This window comes from Eumetopias jubatus, unplaced genomic scaffold (genome assembly GCF_037043125.1).
Source record: "Eumetopias jubatus isolate StellerSeaLion01/CBP00866 unplaced genomic scaffold, mEumJub1_p1.0 scaffold_2, whole genome shotgun sequence".
NCBI classification, from domain to species: domain Eukaryota; kingdom Metazoa; phylum Chordata; class Mammalia; order Carnivora; family Otariidae; genus Eumetopias; species Eumetopias jubatus.
The window spans coordinates 63,522,062-63,537,825 of NW_028274808.1; the positions used below are offsets into that span (position 1 = coordinate 63,522,062).

At 41.7% G+C, this 15,764-nt stretch overlaps 1 protein-coding gene across 1 annotated transcript in view; it reads left to right on the forward strand.

Moving 5' to 3' along the window:
* Window positions 1–1,975: 1,975 nt before the first annotated feature.
* The window catches only part of TMEM192 (transmembrane protein 192), a 28,456-nt gene continuing 14,667 nt past the window's right edge, over window positions 1,976–15,764 (forward strand). The window contains exons 1-2 of the mRNA XM_028104424.1: window positions 1,976–2,101; window positions 9,792–9,938. Coding sequence (XP_027960225.1) covers window positions 2,075–2,101; window positions 9,792–9,938 — 174 coding nt within the window. The 5' untranslated portion in view covers window positions 1,976–2,074. The remainder of the gene's footprint in view (window positions 2,102–9,791; window positions 9,939–15,764) is intronic.

The following is a 15,764-nucleotide window of genomic DNA, read 5'->3' on the forward strand; positions in this document are numbered from 1 at the left end:
CAATATCTGTGATCGGGCTAAGCACTGTACTCAAAATAATGTTGATGGTGATAACACTTATAGGAAAGATAGAGCTTCAGACCCAAATCTAAAGGTGAACTGTTTGGCAGAGAAATGGGTTCTTTCTGTCTTCTTATTCCTCAAGGTGAACAAACGCAAGAACTTTCACTAAAAATATTTCAATCATGCAACAGTGAAATGTCACATACCTTTATAAATATAATTTCTTTACAGGGCTTTGCTTATTTGAATTGCTTTGACCAACACTAGAACATTATATGGACATGTTAATAATCTTTCCTAATGATGACTAAGTTTTCATTCCCCATACATATCATCTGTGCCTGAGTTCTACAAAAATTCCTTTTGGAATGTTTGGAGAGAGTTCCACAGAACTGTATTCCTGCACCTAACCCATTGATTGTTTCCATTTATATTCTCTGAGTATGAGTATCAATGACTTTTAGTGGCAATCATATATTTTTCTTTATTTCTAACTTTTGACCTAGACGTAGCAAACAACTATGATTTCACCGCTAGGCCTAAAGAAAATGGTGAGGCAAAGATAAATCTTCTTCTTCCTTCTAAATACTCACCCTTGCCTTTCCATAGGGCAACCTTTTCTCCAGCTCCTTCTAATCTCTGGAGGTCACAGCCTCCTACTGAAGCACAGCTCCTAGCCTGACTACCTCTCTCCTCTACCAACCCACTCCTATAAAGTTTGCAAAGTTCAGAATTCTATTTCCTGACACCATTGCTCCCTTCTGGTTTATAGAGGGTAATCACAGATTATTCCCACCCTAAAGCCTTTTAACAGACCAAGTGCACCATCATCTTCCCCCCCACCACTATTTTTATTTTGAAAAATTTCAACCTCCAGAAAAAAAGATTTACTGAAATATTTGAATAATGTAATATTTTAATGTACTATTAAAACAGTGACTATATATGTTAATAATGCTTTAATAAACCTGATTTACACAAAAAAGTGACTAACATTTTGAGTGCCCAGAGACAACACTGTGCCAAGAGCATTAAATGCATTATTTCATTTAATAAAAAATCCCTCCAAAATTGGATCTAGTAACAGTTCCATTTTTACAGATGAGGAAACTGACTCTTAGAGAATTTAATTAAGGTGCCCAAGATCATACCCCTAGTAAGTATTAGCAGGGTTAGATCAGGGAACTGATGTTAAAATTTTTTACTTTGGGGCGCCTGGGTGGTTCAGTCCTTGAGCATCTGCTTCCGCTGGGGTCATGATCCCAGCGTCCTGGGATCAAGCCCCACATCCGGCTCCCTGCTCAGCCAGAAGCCTGCTTTTCCCTCTCCCACTTCCCCTGCTTGTGTTCCCTCTCTGGCTTTGTCTCTCTCTGTCAAATAAATAAATAAAATCTTTATAAAATTTTTTTTTACTTTCTTTACATTTTTACAACGATCATGGATTTTCAGAAAAGTTTTGTTTTATTTATTACATTAAAAAGAAACAAAAACCCTAAAAATTCCGAACTACTTCATTTCCCATTAGCGCAATCTGTAAATATGCCATGTAAATTAGAATCTTTATTCTGTTCGTCGTATCACTCTACCGGTGGAGTTTCGAGTTATAAATGGCAGCGGTAGGATTCTATAGCTGCTTCTACTTATGCATGGAGCCGTGCTTGCAAACAAAAACTAAGGAAGACCGGAAAAATTAATGTTTTAAAAAGAAGCAAGTGGCGGCAAAAACAGTTAAATCCTTGGATTCGGAACGCAAACTTTAAATGCTCAAGTCTCTGGCCAATAGAGGACCTGAGCGGAGATTGCTGGAATCCCCGGAAACCAGGAGGCGGGTGCAGCCCCTGCGGCCCACCGACCAGGGTTTCGGGGCGGAACACGGCCCCACACCTAGGCCAATCGGGAGTGAGGAGGCGGGGTTCTGGGCCAGCCGGAGGCGGAGCGGGAGCAGGAGGGGTGTGTCTGAAGTGGGGGAGGCTGACTCCTAGAAGGTGGCAATTTTCCTGGGCCGGCGGCGCGGGCAGCAGGTGGAAAGGCCCGCCTGCCCGGCCGGGGCTTCGGCCTCAGGCCTCGGGAAATGGCTTCGAGGGGCAGGATGGAGGACGTGAGTGCGCGGAAGTGGAGGGAGGCTGGCCCCGGAACCCCTTTCTTCCTTTGCTGGGCGCGCGGGGCGGAGACTGCCGGGGGAAACCACCCTTAACCCGTGCGGCCGCGGCCGGAGGCGGCGCTTCCTGCGCGGGGCTGGCCAGGGTTGCGGGGCCCTGGGACAAGACACCCGGGAGGCAGTGGGGTCCGTGACGCGCCGGCTCTGGGCTTATTTTCCCGGGTGGAGGCCGGGTAGGCTGCTGGGCTGTGGGTGCGCGGATGTGGGGGTCCCTGGCGGGCGCCCAGCTCACGTGCGGCGCGCGTCTTTGATCCCGGAACTGGGAGCCTCACGTGGTGCGCGTCTGGCCTGACAGCCCTCACTCGGGGCGCTTCTCTGAGCCGGGCCGCTTGGCTCCGCGCACACGTCCGGGGGCGCGGGGGGCCAGTCTCCCTCGTCGTGGGTTCCCGGTGTTGGCTTTAGAGGGCTTTGGATCTGGAGCAGCTGCGACATGCAGACCGGCCGCCGGCGTCCCACGGGCGGACTTGTCGCATCATTGCCTAGAAACCCGCATTGGAGAAAAACAGTGTCGTGCTACACTGAATGTAAGCGTGATAGGCATGGAAGGATTTTTAAATTGCCTTACTTAATGGATCCAAACCAGATTACTAAAAACAAAACAAAAACAAAGGCCTAGTTTACAATCTATATAGTACAGAGTGAAATCTTTGCTTAAGTATATTAAAACATTTTTAGGGGAAACGTGTAATTGTGCCCAGAATTAACTGATTTGCCTCATTGACAGGTAATAAAATTTACCCTTGAGAAATGCAAGTTGATAGTTAACGTTAAAGCACTAATTTGGATTAATACATTAATAGGAATATTACTGTGATCCTGTCACTGAATTAGGGGCATCAGGCAAGACACATTAACAGTCCCAGCCCTACAAGACCTTAGATTTTGGTGTAAGTAGCAACCCCAGTTATAGTATCTTAACTAAGAACCAAACAATTTCTAATGATAAGACTAAAACTTTCCATTTTTTTTCAGTTGAGAAAATGGAAAACTAAGACATGAAAGTAGATTTGACATTCATACACATTTGAAGAAAAAAAGTCATTGTTTCTGAATTTTTAAGGGTGAGATTGGTAAGCTGAAATGTATGGGGAAAAATCTGAGGAAAATGAGAAACTCTTAGAAAAATGTGTGCAGTAAATGCTTCTTGGTTGATGCTAAGTTGCCCAGGTTCTTGAATCTGTAGCTTTTACCTTTAGGATGAGTACAATTCTAGAAATCTGTTCCACCAAACAATTGGAGATTAATGTTTCACACCTAAATCACTTTAGATCCGAGCAAGTTGCCTGTATTGGGTACTTCGTGGATATGATTTCTACCATGCAGTAAAAATCTAAACATGTGGTGTATGCCGTAGACCTAGACGCTTAAAAGAGCTAACAGAGGCAAAGGCTTTTCAGTTAGAGTTCATTGTTTGCAAGCTGTGAAACCAACTCCAGCTGATTTAAGGAAGAAAGGAATTTCTTTGAAATGATACAGGGTGGATGAACACCTACACCTCTGAAAGGAGTCCAAACAAGGGCGGCTTAAGGGATCTAAGTGACAGGGGTCCTTTTGAATCTGCCCTGGAATGGTCTCCCTTTGGTTTGTTACTCACAGAAAGAATTGAATTGTCCAGCCCACTGAGGTTCCACGAGAGGCCAGAGGTTCCACCTTGTCAGAGGAGGGTGAAAAGTATTGAAGGTTGTTCCCATTGAGACTTAATGCAGAGGTAGACAGTGAGTCTCCAGAGGAGATGGATTTATTGTCACAAAAGAAGAGGAAAGAGATCCATGTGGGCAAAACTATGGATATCTCGTACAGGTCATGATGTCATTAACAACAGTGTAAGTGAAGAAATTATTTGGATTCAGGAGATGTCTTTTACCTCTCACATGGAGATGGTGAGTTGCCATCTGAGAGTGATGAGGCATTGTTTGTATGGTTATACTACATTTCCTGTGGAATATACTGGACAGTGGATTTGATATAGCCACCAAATACTTTGTATTTACCAAACATCTAATAAGTGACATAGAGAAGAAACCATATTACAGTCTCTAACCCCTTCAGTGTAGTCAGGAGAAACAAAAGGTATGTACATTAAAAAGGAAAAAAGAGGCGCATGGGTGGCTCAGTCGTTAGGCGTCTGCCTTTGGCTCTGGTCATGATCCCAGGGTCCTGGGATCAAGCCCTGCATCGGGCTCCTTGCTCCACGGGAGCTTGCTTCTCCCTCTCCTACTCCCCCTGCTTGTATTCCCTCTCTCACTGTGTCTCTTTCTGTCAAATAAGTAAAGAAAATCTTTAAAAAAAAAGAAAAAAATACAAGATAGCATAAGAAATATTCCAAATTAGGGGTGCCTTGGTGGCTCAGTCTGCCTTCAGCTCAGGTCATGATCATGGGGTCCTGGGATCGAGCCCCACATGGAGCTCCCTGCTCAGCAGGGAGTCTGTTTCTCCCTCTCCCTCTGCCCCTCCACCCCTGCACATGCTCTCTTGGTCACTCTTGCTTGCTCTCTCAAGTAAATAAAATCTTAAAAAAAAAAAGAACTATTCCAAATTAATATTATGAGCAGTACATTTTACATTTTATAGCAGTTTTAAAGTAGAAAATAGTTGGCAGGACAAGATTTTTTTTTTTTTTTGGTTTTGGTTTTGGTTTTGTTTTTTAGAGAGGGTGGGGGAGAGAGAGAATCTTAAGCTGGCTCCACACCCAGCATGGAGCGGACTGGGGCTCCATCTCAACCCTGAGATCATGACCTGAGGTGAAATCAAGAGTCTGACGTGGGGCGCCTGGGTGGCTCAGTCATTAAGTGTCTGCCTTCGGCTCAGGTCATGGTCCAAGGGTCCTGGGATCGAGTCCTGCATCGGGCTCCTGCTCGGCAGAAGCCTGCTTCTCCCTCTCCCACTCCCCCTGCTTGTGTTTCCTCTCTCGCTGTCTCTCTCTGTCAAATAAATAAATAAATACATAAATCTTTAAAAAAAAGTGTCTGACGAACCATGAGAGATGATGGACTCTGAAAAACAAACTGAGGGTTCTAGAGGGGAGGGGGTGGGGGGATGGGTTAGCCTGGTGATGGGTATTAAAGAGGGCACGTTCTGCATGGAGCACTGGGTGTTATGCACAAACAATGAATCATGGAACACTACATCAAAAACTAATGATGTATGGTGATTAACATAACAATAAAAATTATTTTTAAAAATAATAAAATAAAAAAAAGAGTCTGACGCTTGACTGAATCACCCAGGCACCCCAGCGAGACAAGTTTTATAGAGAACTTAAGTCTTGTGTGGATTCTGAAAAATACAAGAAGGATATTTGTGGGGCACTCCAGAAAGGTCATTTAGGCTAGGGGAGGGGGTGCATGAAAGGGAGGTAAATGGGAGACAAATTGACAGTAGTCTTACAGTTAAGGTTTCAAGGCCAGCTTTGTTTAGATTCTCAGGCCCCACAAGAAGTTGGGCGGTCTTTCATTCACTCCACACACACATTGAGCACCTACTCTGTGTTACATGCTAAAGGTATAAGGAATATACAAAAGTCTCTGCCCTTGTGAAGCACACTCTTCCAACCACTTTGATACCTTGTGGTTAGTATTGGAAGTTGTAACAGAGACGTGTGAGAGTGCAGTAGGGACTTCTGTTCCTAGCCAGCACAGTGTAGCAGGGACTGCATTCATTGTTCTGCCTGAAGTAACCAAAAAACTACATACAGTATATGAAACAACGCTTTTTGAGCTGTTGAACATCGGGCAGTGAAGGACAGTGCTTTCCGAGAGGAGGGGGACAGTGAGTCAGATGGTTGCCCCCCCCAGCTGACCACCGTGAGAGAGTCTGCGGGCTGTGACAGGAAAGGGTGCCCTGGCAGAGGTCAGCAGGCTCCCTGAGTTGAAGAGATGGAGCTGAGAATCTGGGGAGACTAAGGCAACTGGAGTTCACATGGCAGTACCTGGAGAGGAGAGAGGCACAGAGGGAGAACTGAAAATGTGCAGAGTCCCCGTCGGAGTCAGCAGGGTCCTGCTCGGTCCGACTGGGCCTGTGAGGATGTTGCCCATGGCCTGGAAAGGAACCACCCGAAATGATTAGAGGAGGCAGTACTTAGTGCTCACACAGGGCCAGGCATAGTGCCTAGTCCACCAGTCAGACTGGAAACTCCGTAATTCACAGGGTACGAGGTGCTCACAGAAGTCTTACCTTCATAGTGGGGGAGAAATTAGCCTTAGGCTAAACATGGCTGTGGTCCCACCTAATAATAAGTCTTAAAAGCAAGACCAAAAAGATCACACTGTTTCCAAGTAACTTAACTGCATTCCAGAAAAAAAGCTCAAGAATATTTATAAGAATACAAAACTGTCCAGCACCCAAAGAGATAAATCAGGAAGTCTTGCATCCAATCTAGAATTACCAGGCATTGATGATTATGTGACATGGTGAAGGTGTGTGTCAAATTAACTCATGGTGCACTTTAAACTTACACAAAGCTATATGTTGACTATCTCTTTTTTTTCTTTTATTATGTATGTTAATCACCATGCATTACATTATTAGTTTTTTTTAAATATTTATTTATTTGAGAGAGAGAATGAGATAGAGAGAACATGAGGGGGGGAGGGTCAGAGGGAGAAGCAGACTCCCTGCTGAGCAGGGAGCCCGATGTGGGACTCGATCCCGGGACTCCAGGATCATGACCTGAGCTGGAGGCAGTCGCTTAACCAACTGAGCCACCCAGGCGCCCTAGTTTTTTTTTTTTTTTAAGATTTTATTTATTCATTCGAGACAGAGAGAGAGCACGAGCAGGGGCAGAGGCAGAGGGAGAAGCAGACTCCCCGCTGAGCCAGGAACCGGACGTGGGGCTCGATCCCAGGACCCCGGGATCATGACCTGAGCTGAAGGCAGGCGCTTAACCATCTGAGCCACCCAGGCGCCCCAGTTTGTTTTGTTTTGTTTTTAAGATTTATTTATTTATTTATTTATTTATTTATTTATTTGACAGAGAGAGACAGCGAGAGAGGGAACACAAGCAGGGGGAGTGGGAGAGGGAGAAGCAGGCTCCCCACTGAGTAAGAAGCCCGATGCGGGGCTCTGTCCCAGGACCCTGGGATCATGACCTGAGCCAAAGGCAGATGCTTAACAACTGAGCCACCCAGGCGCCCCCATCGACTGTATCTCAATGAAGTTGAAAAAAATTATCAAGCATGCAAAAGGCAGGAAAGTATGACATATAAGTCAGTTGAAACTGATTCAGAAATGACACGCTAGAAACAGCAGACAGGAACATTAAAAAATTATAACCATTTTCTCTATGTTCCAAAGGATAAAAAGACATACGGGAGATATAAAATAGACCCCAGTCACACTGGGCACATGAGAAGTGCAGTGTTGGATGCAAAGGGCAGTAGGAACAGTGCTGAGGCATCAGAGAAGCCAGTGTTTTTGCTAAGACAAGCATTGACACATGGGCAGAAGGAAGTAAGGCACAGGGACTGAAAGTTTTGTGAGAGACGGGCGCATCAGCAGTCAGCATCAGGAAGAAGAGAGAAATAACGAGAGGCAAGTCCCAAAAAGTAGCTTGGGAATGGATTGTAAAACAGCACGCCAGACTAAGAATTTGAACTTTGTCCGGAGGCTAACAGGGAGGGACTCAAGTGTTGGGGGAGAGAAATGTGAATGTTCATGTTAGAAGGCATCCGACTGCAGCAAGAGGTTGCTAAGGTCTGGAGACTGGAGGGCAGAGGCCATGAGAAGTGATGGGGCCTGGGCTGAAGAGTGAGAATAGAGAGGCAGGAACAGATCTAGGAGTCAGAGTGGTAAGGCATTTTATGTGAGGAGCAAGGGAAGACAAGTGTTCGAGACAATAGGGCTAAAACTTACTGACTGCCATGTCTGTACCAGGCAGTGTTCTGACACTTTTATGCATACATAGTAACTTATTTAATCTTCCCACCAAAGCTATGAAACGGGTGCTATTAGAACTCTGTCTCCTGAGATGCTGAAACAGGCATGGAGATGAAGTAACTTGCTTACCGCTAGGAAGCAGGAGAACTTGTGTCTGAACCCAGGCAGTTTGCCCTAGGAGCTTGCCTGTAACCACAGTACTTACTGCTTTTGTGTCTGGTCAGAGCTGATTCTCCCCACAGCTTCCGATAATCTCTCCTGATTAGCCCAGGTCTTTGATGAAACCCTGAGGTAGGAACACTGCCGAGATAGGTTTGGAACCGTCATTCATTCATCATCTGTTCCCTGGGTGCCAACCCTGAGTCACTATTGGGTGCTAGGATCACAAAGACAAATAAGTGATGGGGAGTTTGTGAGTCTCATGAAATCTACTGGGGAGAAGAGGTAAGAAATAAAACCATCACAGGATAGTATGATAGTATGAGCACCAAATGTGTGGGAAGGCCTGGAGGTGTGGCATGATCCAGATGCTTGGATGCCCAAGGAGGCTACCCATGGGAATTGCCCCCGCGGGGCCTGGAAGGATGCACAAATGGTAGCCAAGGGAAGCGCTGTGGAGACTGGGACATCTGCTGCCTGAGAGAGAGCCAGAGGCAGAGGAGTCTTGAAAAGAACAGAAATAATCAGAATCATACCGTAAGTTATGGCAAACTAAACAGGAAGCTATATATAGGCATTGAATGAAAAAGAAAATTGTAGAGCAGCACTGAAAGCCTGAGTTTGGAGACTGAGAAAGCCGCCCCAGATCTGAGTTAGGCTCCAGATTATTATTTTTTATCTTTGTAATCTGGTGCCCAGAAACCATCCATATACCATTTGTCTCACTCTACCCCTTCCAAAGAGGCTTTATCCTCTGTTTCTAAATGCTATTCTCAGGCTTCCCTTTTTCTGATGAAATCTTTATTTCCATATTGTTTTTGTTCAGTTAGCTCATTTATAATATTTCATCCTGTATGCCTTTATCCCTAGCCTCCCCAATGAAAATATAATCTTTTGGATTACATTTTGTATTTTTTTATCTTCTAGTACCTTATATATAATAGTTTTCAGCAAGGGTCTGAGATTAAGAGATGGTTATACGTACCAGAGACCTGATAGTACTGTTCCTGTCGAGACAATACCTTTAAATAAGACAAACTGAATTTTTTGGTTTCAGCTCAACCCCATCCGCTACGTCAGTGACTTTGCAACTGGTTGTTTTCATTGAGAACCTGTATCTATAAACTAAAGTCTCCTTGAGGATCTATCAGGGTGTTCTGTTTCCTTCTCTAAAACATTTCTGTCATAACAAAGTTCAATAAAGTCTCCACCAACTTTCCGAACATCAAGATGTAGTTTAAGAATTGCAACCATATTTAATTATTTCATCAATAATCTAATGTTAGATAAATCAAATCTAAGTTTTGAGAACTTAAAGAAAAAATTGTTTTCTTTAATCTCATTATGTATTACTCATTTGAAGATAATTGAAGTAAGATTTCCTCTACCCATTTTAATACTTGTTTTCACCAGTTTGTATACAGTAGTTACCTGGAAGTTTATGATATTTTTTAAATTGGCTTTAGGTAGGGAGTGTATTTTTCTTGCCTCGAACTTGTGTAATGGTTTTTAATGCTTTAGAGTTTAATAGATTTGTCTTAGAAACATAATCTAGAAAGTGGTGATTATAGTTTGCTTCTGTTTTTCTGTACCTCAGGGTTCCTTGGATCTTACCCAGAGTATTGAAGATGACCCCCTTCTGGACACCCAGCATCTCCCACATCATTCATTACATGCTCAGTTTAGACCCAGATTCCATGCTCTTCCTACAGTCATCATAGCAAATCTTCTCTTATTAATACATGTAAGTTGGCTGGGACAAAGTAATCCAGACAGAGGTAATGTTCTTAAAAATATATATAAGCTCTGCAGAGGGCAGTTTGGCCACATCTGTCAACATTTAAAATGTGCATACTTGTTTACTTACCTCTCTACGTCAAAGAATTTACCGTAGATATATTTGCACATGTGTAAGGATATTGTATTTTTTTTTAAGATTTTATTTATTTATTTGACAGAGAGAGAAACATCGAGAGAGGGAACACAAGCAGGGGGAGTGGGAGAGGGAGAAGCCGGCTTCCCGCTGAGCAGGGAGCCCAATGTGGGGCTCAATCCCAGGACCCTGAGATCATGACCTGAGCCGAAGGTAGACGCTTAACTGACTGAGCCCCCAGGCGCCCCAAGGATATTGTTGACAATAGTAATGTTGTCTGTAATATCAAGATACTTCAACAATCACCATTCAGAGGACACTGATGTCCCATCCATATGAAGGAATGCTCTGCACCTGTTGGAAATGAAACAGGGTGGCTGTGTATCTATTGGTTTACCAGTCTTCACACTTACATTGTTGAGTGTTCACAAACACAGGTTTACATTCAGGATTGCACAGAATGTTCCTATTTGCACATTTTAAAAGATGATTTCAGGGTGGCTCAGTTGGTTAAGCGTCTGAGATGTCTAAAGGGCATCTCACACTTAAAATATCCAAAAAGAGAATTCTTAATTTTCTATCCTTCTCCATGGATTTCTCCATATTATTGACTAGAAAGACTCCTTTCAGTCCGTTTTTAAGGCCAATAAACTCCCCCTCCCCTGCTTGTGCTTGCTCTCTCTCTCAAACAGATAAAATTAAAAAAAATAAAAGATAATTGAGAGGGCTGGTGTGCATGTATATTCCTGTGTATAAACAGAAAATTTCTAGAAGCATTCATAAGTTCCTTTTAATACTAGTTCCCACTGAGGTGGAGGACTGAGGACCTCAGTAGAAGGCACACCTGATAGATTTTTAGTATTTGCCTTTTGTACTATTTGAGATTTTTTTTTTTTGACATATGCATGTGTTACTTTTTCAGTTACTAAAACAAAAAGATGTAGATAAATCTTTGTTGACACAGAAATTTATCAATTTATCTACACTTAGGAAATAATATCAAGCAGAGAAATCAAGTTGCAGCAGAACAATACATATTGTTGCACCATATTTTAAAACTATGATAAAATTATAAATGTCTGGGGACTTTTTTTTTTTTTTTTGAGAGAGAGCATGAGTGGGGATGGGGGGCAGTGGAAGAGGGAGAGAGAGAGAGTCCTAAGCAGACTCTATCCTCAGTGTGTAGCCCGACATGGGGCTTGATCCCATGACCCTGAGACCATGACCTGAGCTGAAATCAAGAGTCGGATGCCCAACCAACTGAGCCACCCAGGCTCCCCAAATGTCTGGGGATTTTTAAAAACACATGTGTTGCAACTAGTAGATAAATCAGTCCTAGAGATAAATGATAGTGACTACAGTCAACCATATTGTATATATTATAAACTTCAGTGTTGCCAAGAAATTAGATATCTTAATTGTTCTCACCACAAAAAGGAAGCCGTAATTATGTGAAGTGATAGAGGTGTTAGCTAATGCTGGGAAGGTAATTATATTGCAATATATAAATGTATCAAATCAACAAGTTGTAGGGGCCCCTGGCTGGCTCAGTTGGAGAAGGGTGTGACTCTTGATCTCAGGGTGGTGGGTTTGAGTCCCACATTGGGTGTAGAGATTACTAAAATAAGATAAAAAGTTAAAACAACAACAACAAAAAACACAAAAAGCCAAGTTGTACTCCTTAAACTTACACAATGTTATAGGTCAGTTATATCAATAAAAATAAATAAGTCAATAAATTCAACATCACATACAGAAAGAAACCCCTAAATGGAAAAACAAACAAAAAACCTCTGTGTGTGAATAGTCTTGGTGTAGGTTTATTGATGGCTCTGCAGCTAGTCTGTTAGTCATCTCCATTTTGGTTATTGAGATCTGAAGCACTAGGGGATGTAGTTATTCTTTGCTACAATGTGAAATATCAAGAGCAAGAGCGCATATTCTTAGCAATCCCACATGTTCATGAGGAGAATAAATGTGGTTCATTGACTCGTTCAGCAGCTGCTCCAGTAACACACACTGTATAGACTTGAATTCAGAACTGAATATCCTGAGGAGAGAGGTGCATCCTATTTCCTTGTGTAGATGTAGTTAAGTGTGGCATGGTTCCTCCATGGCTTCCCGATCCCCCGATTATCAACTGAAGAGGTGGCCTCCTGGTCCCTGGATTATGGCCTGTTTTTCTTCTTACTTTTTTTTTTATAACATATCTTTAATTTGTGTAATATACTCTGTATTTATTTATACCCCCCATACACACAAACATACACACATATGACTTTGAAAAACCTTTTTATATTAAATTGCCTGCCTACAATACTATGGGATCGATTGCCCTAATTTTAGGACTAAGAAAATCTTGTGTTAAAAAACAAGAAAAAGGGACGCCTGGGTGGCTCAGTCGGTTAAGCGGCTGAGGTTGCCTTTGGCTCAGGTCATGATCTCAGGGTCCTGGGATGAGTCCCACATCAGGTTCCCTGCTCAGTGGGGAGCCTGCTTCTCCCTTTCCCTCTGTTTGTGCTCTGTCAATAAATAAAATCTTTAAAGATAAATAAATAAATAAAAAGTATATATATTTCTTAAAAAAAAAAGAAGAATACCAGTATTACCCTGATACCCAAACCAGATAGACACCACAAAAAAGAACTATAGGCCAATATCTCTAATGAACATAGATGCAAAAATCCTCAACAAAATACTAGCAAACCAAATCCAACAATACATTTAAAAAATCCTTCACTGGGGCGCCTGGGTGGCTCAGTCGTTAAGTGTCCGCCTTCAGCTCAGGTCATGATCTCGGGGTCCTGGGATCGAACCCCGCATCGGGCTCCCTGATCAGCGGGAAGCCTGCTTCTCCCTCTCCCGCCCCCCCTGCTTGTGTTCCCTCTCTCACTGTGTCTCTCTGTCAAATAAATAAATAAAATCTTAAAAAAAAAAAAATCCTTTACCACGATCAAGTGGGATTCATTCCTGGGTTGCAAAGGTGGTTCAATACTCATAAATCAATCAACATGATACATCACATTAATTTTTTAAAAAAGAATAAGAACCACATAGTCATTTCAATAGATCAGAAGAAACATTTGACAGAGTACAACATCGATTCGTGATAAAAAAAAAAAAACCTCAACAAAATAGGCCTAGAAGAAACATACCTCAGCATAATAAAGGCCATCTATGAAAAACCCCCAGTTAACATCATCCTAAATGGGAAAAACCTGAGGTTTTCTTTACGGCCAAGAACAAGATAAGGATGTCCACTCACCACTTTTATTCAACATAGTACTGGAAGTCCTAGCCTCAGCAATCAGACAACAAAAAGAAAGAAAAGGCATCCAAATCAGCAAGGAAGAAGTAAAACTTTCACTATTTGCACATGACATGATACTCTGTGTAGAAAACCTGAAAAACTCCACCAAAAAATGCTAGCACTAATAAACAAATTCGGTAAAGTCAGGATACAAAATCGATGTGCAGAAATCTGTTGCATTTCTATACACCAATTATGAAGCAGCAGAAAGGCAAATCAAGGAATCAGTGCCATTTACAATTGCACCAAAACCCATAAGATACCTAGGACTAAACCTAACCAAAGAGGTGAAAGACCTATACTCTGAAAACTATAAAACACTGATGAAAAATTGGAGGATGACCTAAAGAAATGGAAAGACATTCCATGCTCATGGATTGGAAGAAAAAATACTGTTAAAGTGTCTATACTACCCAAAGCAAACTACACATTTAATGCAATCCCTATCAAAATACCAACAGCATTTTTCACAGCTAGAACAAACAGTCCTAAAATTTGTATGGAACCACAGAAGACTCCAAATAGACAGAGCAATCTTGAAAAAGAAAAGCAAAGCAGGAGGCATCACAATTCCAGACTTCATGCTTGATTACAAAGCTGTCATCATCAAGACAGTATGGTACTGGCACAAAAATAGACACATAGATCAGTGGAACAGAATAGAGAGCCCAGAAATGAACCTGCAATTATATGGTCAATTAATCTTCAACAAAGCAGGAAAGAATACTGAATGGGAAAAAGACAGTCTCTTCAACAAACGGTGTTAGGAAAACTGGACAGCAACATACAAAAGAATGAATCTGCGCCATTCTTTCACCATACACAAAAATAAACTCAAAATGGATGAAAGACCTAAATGGAGACTTGAAACCATAAAACTCTGAAGAGAGCACAGGCAGTAATTTCTCTGCCATCAGCCATCGCAACTTTTTTCTAGATAAGTCTCCTGAGGCAAGAGAAACAGAAGTTAAACTATTGAGACTACATCTAAATAAAACACTTCTGCACAGCAAAAGAAACAACAAAACTAAAAGGCAACCTACAGAATGGGAGAAGATATTTGCCAATGACATACCTGATAAAGGGTTAGTATCCAAAATACATAAAGAACTTAGAAAACTCAACATCCAAAAAAAATCCAATTAAAAAAATGGGCAGTAAGACATGAACAGACATTTCTTCAAAGAAAACATCCAGATGACCAACAGACACATGAAAATATGCCTCACATCACTTATCAGGGAAATACAAATTGGAACTACAGTGACCTATCACCTCACACCTATCAGAATGGCTAAAATCAACAACACAAGAAACAACAGCTGTTGGTGAGGATGTGGAGAAAAAGGAACCCATCTACACTGTTGGTAGGAATGCAAACTGGTGTAGCCACTGGAAAACAGTATGGAGGTTCCTCAAAAAGTTAAAAATAGAACTACCCTATGATCCAGCAATTGCACTACTGGGTATTTACCCAAAGAATACAAAAACACTAATTCAAAGGGATACATGTACCCTGATGTTTATTGCAGCATTGTTTACAATAACCAAATTATGAAAACAGCCCAAGTGTCCCTCAGTTGTTAAATGGATAAAAAAGAATGAAATCTTGTCATTTGCAACTACATGGACGGAGCTAGAGAGTATTATGCTAAGCAAAATAGAGAAAGACAAATGCCAATGTGATTTCATGCATGTGGAATTTAAGCAAGAAAACAAATGAGCAAAGGGAAAAAAGAGAGACAAACCAAGAAAGAGACTCAATTATAGAGAACAAACTGATGGTTCCTGGCGGGGGGGGGGGGGGGGGGGGGCGGAATGTGTGAACTAGGTGAGAGGGATTAAGGAGTGCACTTGTGATGAGTACCGGGTGGTGTATGGAATTGTTGAGTTATTATATTGTACACCTGAAACTAATATTACCTTATATGTTAACTGAAATTTAAGTAAAAACTTAAAAAAACAAGAAAAATATCTGTATGCTACTTTATATAAAGTGGATCAGTTTGGTTCAATGTACAGTGTTTTCCAGTATAAGGAATTTGTTGACCTTTCAAATTTTTCCTTTATGCTAATAAGCATCTTGAGTTGCCATAGCAAATATGACTGCTCTTGGCAAATCAATTAGACAAATCACATATATTTTAAATAGATTTATTATATGCTTGGATTGCCTGCTGTTGAATGTTTTGTGATGAATACTAATGATATATTTTTCTTTATTTGATTTTTTAAATTACAAAATAACTTCCTTATTGTTACAAATAAAACATTACCAAAGTGTACAAAAATAAAATTGTATCTTCCGTTTTCTCTGCTTCAGCCCTTCTCCCCAAGTTAATAAATGGGTGTATCTCAGTGCCTTTCATTCAATTCATACAAATATA